We start from the raw sequence: 8,673 nt of genomic DNA, 5'->3' as shown, positions 1-8,673 counted from the left end.
ACAATCAGGAGGCAAAACTTGCCTTAGTGCCATGATATATCTTGATACCAGTAGAGTTTAATAAACAAAGTCAAACAAGTAGATTTCAATTGATTCGGTAAATGAAATACACGTGCCATCGCTGCTAGACTATTGATCTAATATTTCTTATTGAACGAAGAATGAACCAATTGTGGACCAACAAAGGTTGTGGTGGAGTGATAAGTACTCCTTCATCCTTGATCAGAGATCTCGGGTTCGAGCCCTGGGTATAGAGTCGCCTTTGTTAGGGAGCACTTTACCACCAATGTGAGACTTTTTGGCGCGAATCCGAATTTAGTCGGGCTCCAATGCGTGTACCGGACACCGGATGAAAAACCAAAAAAAAAATTAATTGTGGTATTATTTGATAAATGAAAAACTCAAATACATTAAGGGGTGGAAAGGAAGGCATATCTATCACAAAGTTAGATATAGCAAGGGTGGGGCGGGCTGAAGTTTTGCAGGTTAAGGCTCAACCCGCCCCGTTGCCATCGCTAACTCTTAATGTTTTTGTTATATGGATATTTATTTATTTTAAAAGTAAATCAATGCAAGTCATTCTGACCCATGTTAACTTGTTTAATAGAAAGGGCATTTGGGACTAAAAATTTGAACTATTTTGCAACAAGAAGACTACAAAAGCTATGGCAGCAGCCTCACATTGCTTATTTGGCTGTTAAAATTAATTCAACAGTAGCTTTCTCCTTAATTGAACTCTGAGGTTTGTCACTTGATGTAGTCTCAAGTAGAATGCTCTTAAAAAGCACATTTGCATGCTAAGATATCAAAAGCCTAAAATTATCTCTATATATGCAGAAAACTATAGAAGGTAACATGAAAAACTAAAACAGCTCCTCAACATCTGATGTTGGAGATCACATTTGAAGTCAGAAGGTTACCAATATCATCTATCCTACTTCCCCTCAATATTTACTATGGGAGATCACATTTGAAGTTATAAGACGGCCAACTATCTACTAACCCGAAACATTCTGCAGGCAACAACCAAAAGGCACGACAAGGTCATCCCTCTAGACATGGTATATCATGCCAACTTCAATAAGACTAATCTGAGGAATGTTAAGCACCACGGAAGGACCCCTACAGTTCTTGCGCAGAAATGAATACCCTATGTCAACAACAAACTTCTTTAAGAAAGAGGATGATCTCCTAGCTTTCACGTACGAGTGCCCCATTATATATGCAACCCCTGCCTCCTTTGCTTGAATTAAATCTTGAAGCTCATCCCTGACTGCTGGATCCATGCTAGGGTTTTCTGGCAGTTGAAACCTCACTCGCCGCCTCCTCATTTGTGGGTTCTCATCAGCATAAGCAGATCTTAGACTTTGGAGGGTCAGAGACTTGCTGCTTTGAATGGCGTCACTCATTCCAAAATCCTCTGAGACAATTAATGTTGAAGTCGACTGTACAGTTTTCTTGCTTATAACTGCCATCCTCCCATCAAATGATGGAGTCTCAGAGCTTGAACATTGTGGTTCCACAGCTTCCATTTGGATAAACTCTGCTATACTTTGGATGAGAAGGTCCTCAAAGTCCCCATCATCTCGTTGTATGTCCTTGTAACCATACCTAACAATGCAACGATACATGTGATAGGGTCTTGGACAAATGCGACCAATGAGGAAGCGCTCCTCCGGTGAGACATAGGGTACGGGAACAGATTTTACGCATAAAAACACCAGCACACTGTGGAATGCGGGGAGATTTGTGACAAAGTGAGAGAAGATAGATGGGACCCCTGTTGCCAATTCTGAGTATACGAAGCCTATCCCAGGGACACGCACAATACCAAGACTAGGGCCCATGCCAAGGAGCCATTTTAAAGGAACTTTGTTGTGGAAATCAAAATTGTACTTCTTGCGAGTTCCATAATGCCAGACAAACATGACAAACAGGAAGACAAAGGCAAGCACTAGGGAGACCCATCCTCCCTGTGGAATTTTAGTGAACGCGGAAGACAGGTATACTCCTTCAATGAACCAGAAGAGCAGGAGAAAGCAAGTGGCAAGTGCTATGTTTCTTTGCCACACAAAGATCATGACCAACGTGGTTAGAAATGTTGTGATAAACATACCTGTCATGCAAGCTAGGCCTGAAAGAAAAAGAATTCATATGAAAAATCAACCAAGAGTTATAAACGACAATCAAAATAAAGATTCAATTGTGGACATAAATAGTAAATTTCTTCTGTAATATCTGAAGAAACAGAAATTCTAGTTCAGTGTCATCATAAAAGAAGTCACAATGGCCTCATGGTACTTTGCACAAGAGAATACTCTCTGTACTGTCTGGGAAAAGAAAGCAGATTCTTTTCTCCAGGTCATGCAATTATATACCCTTTCTTGTTCAACTATTCTTGTTTTAGTTCATCATTCTTTGCTTTTTTCAGAAGAGACTCCTTTTTCCCTTTGAGGCATATAATCCCCCATCACGGGTTTGCAAAGAAGAATACATCAGCAGAGCTAAGAAGCATAGTAGAAAAATGCAATCACAAAAATTGAGTTGTGATATGCAAACACAAAAATGCAAGCAGTAGAGGTCCGATATATTCAAAAGATTCATCGCGATTAGACTATCTCCACATTGGCTATCAAACTATCGCAACCATCCTCCTTTATATGCGATATGGAACTAGCTACATTTTGCGAAGCTCTTATAGATGGAGTTTACCATACATGCACAAGAAAAATATTGAGTTGCTTTTGTAGGCAATTTTATTGAGATACTTGGGGAGAAGACATGATGGAGATTGTAATTCTACTTCCACCTATCAAATCTACTTTGTTTTGGAATTACTTTTTTCCAAACAAGAAACAAAAAATTACAGTCATACGGGAGCATCTAAATATTACAAAAAGATCTTCAACACACTGTTAGGCTTACCATATGCATTTCCAATTAAAATTGTGTCCTGGAAACCAACAGCCACGGAAAGCGTAAGAATCATAAGGATCCAATTTATTTCTGGTATATAGATCTGCCCCTTAACATTCTTTGAAGTGTGGACAATCTTGACTCGCGGGAAGCAACCTAGTGCATTCAATTGCTTGACTATAGAGAATGTAGCTGTGATGATGGACTGGCTACCGACAATGCTTGCAAGGGTAGCAATGACAAAAACAGGCCAATATACACTCTCTGCATGAAAGCAATGAGCAGCAGTTGGGAATGACTGAATATAACATCGTCAACAATCTCGAGAACACTCTCATTTAAAAGTGAAATAAAGAACTAACCAGGTATTGAATTATAGAAGCTATTCGGGATAGAAGCAATATTTTTGGAAAGAAAAGCGGCTTGACCCATATACTGTACCACCAAGCAAGGGTACACAAGAAATGAAAAGGCAATCTGCATGGGAGAAAATAACTTTCAGATTGACATGGTGCAAGTTCTAGAAATAAAACTAATCAATTACTATATTGAATGATATGACGCATAGAGAAACGACCACTAAAGGCAATATAATATGCCCAGCCACAAGGATAATCAGCTTAGAGACCCAATTCATAGAATATGACCATTTTGGCTGCATTTGCATATGCTATTTATATTGTTTCTTTCAAAATTATTTCCAATCTTAGGCCCAAAAAGCTACTTCAAATGGTTCAAATTTCTCTCAACTTAGATGTCATCTGAAGTCCTCTCTGATTTTTTTTCTTTTGATAAAGTAATAAGATTTTATTAATGTTTGGGCAAAAACAACTGAAGTCCCTCTCTGATTAAAATAAATTCATTATGTTAACCCTTGTAAAACTTGTTTGTTTGCTACAATTGGATCTTTTTACATTTTTAATTTGTTAAGGACTTATATATTCAATATTTAAATGCAGCCTGAAACCTATACTTGCCTGTTGCTTCCCAACCCAATTATTTTTTCCCTGGTGCACAGGGTTTTCCACAAAGACACATATGGTGGGTTAAATAAAGAAAAAGCCTCGATTTGGTACCGCTCTCGCGGCCGCAAGATTTTGCTGCAGCTGCACATAGGCTGACTTACCCGCATAGAGCACGCAGTGAAATGGCCAAGATCTGCAAACATAGCTTCAGTACCTGATGACGGAAAATGAATTAGAAACAAGATTCAAATTCTGAAGGACATGTTATCTAATCTTTGTTTCACAAACTAGTAAGTATCGGCACGAACAATGCTTTGAATTTAAAGACTACTTTTTTCTTGGATAAAGAGTAAAATGTGTAGCTAATATATTTGTTGTACCTGCAACAGAGAGGAGGACACCTCCAAGAGACATCCAACCATGTTTTCTTGTTTCCCTAAAAAACTTGATGATATAGTAGGGAGAAAGAGCAGACACAATCTTGGGATTCCAAAATATAACATTGTAGAGCCCAATCCCAAATATTGATATCAACCAAATGATAACTATAGGTGCAAACAAAAAGCCAACCCTATGGGTCCCAGAATGCTGTAGAGCAAACAGACCAACCAATATCAGGCAAGAAAGCAACAGCACTTCACCTATGATGAAAGTCAATTTAATGATCAATGCCTTGGACTGAAGTCACACGGGAGCTATTGAAAGTAGTAAAATATTTACCCAAAGAGGTAAATCTAAGTAAATCTACCGTGAGATAGGTGTTCCGCTGCAGCCTTGATTCCTGACATGGATGATATAACTGCCACCGTAAAATGATTCCAATTAATAAATACACTAAATTCGACTATATTTACAGGATTTCAAGCATGTAATAATGCATAAATTCTGATTGCATTTCTGCAGTAGCATAGGCATAGCAAGGTGCTGAATATCTCATGCAAAATTGTTTATGTTATCTATCATTCTCCAACCGAGGAAGTAATCAATTCATAAACCAGTTTCTTTTTTTTGGATAAACTAATAGCTTTTGAGTTACAAATGTACACTAGATAATACCACATTAAAGAAAAGCAAATACTGTCAGAATTATCAACCTGACATTGCAGGCGTAAGAATACCGTCACCAATAACCATGCAAGCCCCCACTAATACAACAATGAGTAAAATTGTACGTGATTTCTTGTGTTTCTCAAGAAATCTCTTTAACGCTAAAGACGATGTTGACTGCCCAGCGAAGCCATATTTGTAAGCAGATAGCTCCTCGTCAGCTGCATGTTGGTTGGGAAGTAGACTGAATTTTGCATGTCTACAGAGCAGAGAGTAAAGAGCAAATGTACCACCTGGTATTCAAGTATAATTGATCAACACAATCAGGTTCCACAAGTATTAATGCATTCAGGGCCTTCTCTTTAACATACCTTCACCATTATCATCAGCGCTCAATACCACAAATACATATTTCAGCAAAGGAATAAGAGTTATTGTCCAGAAGATCAATGAAAATGCACCAAATATTGCTTCTGGAGTCTGATAATCCTGCAACTTCCCTGCAAATATACTCCTATAGACATAAAGTGGCGAAATGCTCAAATCTCCATACACCACCCCAAGACTCTGGTATGCCAATAGTAGATTTCTGGAAATATTCACCAAAGGGAACTGCAAGGCCAAGTATAAGAGCTGAGCTGACTTCCTACACAATTAGTAGGTAGATTAATGCTCAAATGATGAGGATTCCTCTTTACTCCTATCCCCTTGCCCACAATGATAAGAATACGAATTTATGGGACTATCAATACAAGTATTCTCATTCCACATTCTATCCTAAAGTAATACATTGATTCCTACATAAGTTATGCAGATATTACAGCAGCCAAATGCTAGAACATTCCCATGTGTAGAGCGTTATTTGTCCAATCAATCCAAATAAGGAGATTTCAAATAAAGAAAACTTCAAGCTTCGGGTACATTGTGACTCAAAAGTTACAATAGTAATCACATAGCCTGAAAATTGTGGAGCAGATATTACATGTTACTGTTCAGTTAACTGAAAAGTCTCCATTGTCTTCTTTTCTAGTAGAATTTTCAAATTTAAAAGTTTTAATTTCTCAAGTTCATTTTCCAGAACATGTGTTTGGTTCCAAATTTTCTCAACTCAGGTTATTTATATTTCCTTCATATGGTAAAGGCAAAATAAAACGAGGAAGTGTTTTGCTACTACTTTGCCACATGATTGGTGATGGTGCAACGTGGGCTTGCAGCAGTTATGTTGTTTGCTTGAAATTTGTCATATTTTGCTAGGATAAGCGATCCGTTGACCTCCAATAGACAGCGCAATATTTTACTTGTACCACATTCCCTATCAGAGTAAGTTAAGATAAAAGCATAGCAAAAGTAAAAGAGAAATATTATCCACCTTTGAGGCCAACTTCCCTTTTCTCCTTTCTAATTGAGGTTGTTTAACTTGTCCCTCTTGTCCAACCACAATGATTGTCTCCTGGGCCCCACCTGCAGAAGAGGGAGGTGGTTGCTCCGCATTATGTTGCTCACGATCAGGATTACCTTGATACATCTATTTACCTGCCATTTGGGTCAAATACTCCAAGTTAGATGAAAGTAAAGAAGTACCAAAGAGAAAGAAAGACGTTATCCAAGAGACTGCAACACCCCTCCCGCCACAAGATGCATCGCGCGCCTATGAGCTACTACAAACAATTATCTAAGAAGACATTTTTATCAAAATGTGCAAAATAAGCTGTCACCGCTTAAAGCATAGGTACAAGAGCAAAAGGTAAGCACCTGCAAAACTATCATATCTACGATACAATGATTACAAAGCACTGCTAATTTGGAATTAATTTGGACAAAACTGAAAGAGCAGAACTAAGATAAAAGATTTATAGCCTGTTTGGTCAAGCAGCAAAAATCAGCTTATTTTGAGAAGTGCTTTTTTTCAAAAGTGTTTTTCTCAAAAGTACTTTTGGTGAGAAGCAGTTTGTGTTTGGCTAATTAGTTTGAAAAGCACTTCTGAGCAGCAATTAGTGTTTGGCCAAGCTTTAAAAAACTGCTTCTAAGTGTATTTTTCTCAAAAGTGCTTCTCAAAAAAAGTGCTTTTGGCGAGAAGCTACTTTTTTCTACTTCTCCAAAACTGTTTCTGCTTCTCCTCAAAAGCACTTTTTTTCCTTTAAAAAAAAAGCACTTTTTGGCCAAAAAGAAGCTTGGTCAAACAGGCTATTAGACATTCAGTGATTGCAAGCATCAAAAGGTAAACTTCTCGGATTAACTCAAAGCCTCTAATGGCAAACTGAAAAACCCTTTGTACTAGAAAAATGAATATGATACACAAGAAAAAGATATTCCAGAGTAATCAACTGAAACACCAATAAGTAAACTTCTCGGATTTGATGAGAAGAGCCAAATGAGGTTGGCCGAAGATTCTTGGAGATCATGTCAACCCTTGGGGAAAAGGCAAGAAGAGGTGAATCCATTTGTTCATAAGCACACTCTTTCAGCACTATCCAGTTTCTCTCAAAATGATACTTCTTAATATTCAGGAACAAACAAAATAATATCGCCCGCGCAGAGGCGGAGCTAGCCTTTCGGTTGTGGGTTTGGCCAAACTCAGCAGCTTTGAGCCAAACTGTGTATTTATTTTAAGAAATCCATTGAATATATATAAATTATTAACTTTAGAACCCAGTAGCTTAAAATGATTAGAATTCCGAACCCATAAGCTTCACATCCTGGCTCCGCCACATTGACATTAAGTGTCATTTGCAATTCACCAAAGCTCAATGAAGCTTTTATTTTACTAAGCTCCTGACAAAAGAGGGGTTTTTTTCTTGGAAAGGAATGAGGTATTCACAATGCGGCAACAAAATTTTCCTCAAGTACAAACATAATCTTGATTTCTTAATTAAAGAATGGGAACTAAACCAATTTCTCTTTTTCCAGTCATTTTTTTAATTATCCTCACAATATCTTTCATGAATCCTCACAATATTATCCAAAGTACAAATAAAAAGTATTAGAAGATCTCTATATAAAGCTAAACCGCTTCTAGAAAGCATGGAACATACAGTAAAAAGGGTAAAACAAATTCTCATCAAATACATATTGCCTAACAAGATCTTTTTCTTCCATTATAATTTATATCCTATCTTTCGCTAAGTCAAAAATTGTAGGACCTTGAGACAGCCTCAGGGAACGAACCAAGTAAGAAGTCCGGTGAAAACTCTTAAAAGGACTGAAACTGTCGGCAACGGCGCAGTGAATGACGGTGACATAAGCGAGTTACGGTGGCCTGAATTTCTTTGCTTGTATTGTGTGTGTGGAGAGAGAGAGAGAAAGAGAAGGAGGGAGGGAGCACGTGATTGTGATAGTAATGGATTAGGGCTTGTTCTTCTCCATCATCTTCGTGTGTAATTGGTGACATTGTGCTACACTTGGCCCCTCCTGCTTGGTCTACCATTTCATCAAATAAGGCGTGGTTTGTTGCCAAAATTCAAGGACATTCTTACCGCTGTCTCTTGTCTGTTAAGCTTTTTATATGAAACTGAGCTCAGCTGACTTCATACCGTAGCTGGGTTTCACCTGATATCCCGTGCCCACTTTCATTTATTATTCCATGTCATATTTTTCTTTTACACCTACTTAAAAAATATTAATTAGGAAAGGGAGTAGACTATTTTATCCTTATTTATATCTTAAGTTATAATCTATTTTTATTTTATTTATTCTATTTATGTGTTATCTCTATCTTCAAGAACAATTATTATTAAGGATAAAAAAA

General features: G+C 37.6%; 1 protein-coding gene across 2 annotated transcripts; it reads right to left on the bottom strand.

The window, feature by feature from the left end:
- Positions 1-655: 655 nt before the first annotated feature.
- Positions 656-8,442, bottom strand: LOC104228037 (potassium transporter 4-like). Of its 2 annotated transcripts, none has more exons than XM_009780424.2 (10): positions 8,069-8,442; positions 6,298-6,461; positions 5,300-5,540; positions 4,976-5,221; positions 4,630-4,680; positions 4,262-4,522; positions 4,043-4,095; positions 3,279-3,393; positions 2,926-3,180; positions 656-2,134 (listed from the first exon to the last, which is right to left on the bottom strand). In XM_009780424.2, exons 2-10 carry the CDS (start codon positions 6,451-6,453, stop codon positions 1,053-1,055), a joined length of 2,460 nt encoding a protein of 819 aa, XP_009778726.1. In that variant the 5' UTR covers positions 6,454-6,461; positions 8,069-8,442; the 3' UTR covers positions 656-1,052. The 2 variants fall into 2 exon arrangements, with proteins under 2 accessions (XP_009778726.1, XP_009778725.1); XM_009780423.2 differs by having other exon boundaries at positions 8,094-8,442.
- Positions 8,443-8,673: the final 231 nt, after the last annotated feature.

This window comes from Nicotiana sylvestris, chromosome 12 (assembly GCF_000393655.2).
Source record: "Nicotiana sylvestris chromosome 12, ASM39365v2, whole genome shotgun sequence".
NCBI lineage: Eukaryota > Viridiplantae > Streptophyta > Magnoliopsida > Solanales > Solanaceae > Nicotiana > Nicotiana sylvestris.
The sequence above is the reverse complement of the archived record's forward strand: the minus strand, read 5'-3'. Positions and strand labels throughout refer to the sequence as shown.

Coding starts and splice junctions, on each gene's coding strand:
- LOC104228037 (XM_009780424.2), bottom strand. CDS start 6,453: ATGTATCAAGGTAATCCTGATCGTGAGCAACATAATGCGGAGCAACCA. Junction 5,222..5,299: donor CGCTGATGATAATGGTGAAG/GTATGTTAAAGA, acceptor CTTGAATACCAG/GTGGTACATTTGCTCTTTAC. Junction 4,096..4,261: donor TGTCCTCCTCTCTGTTGCAG/GTACAACAAATA, acceptor TTCCGTCATCAG/GTACTGAAGCTATGTTTGCA.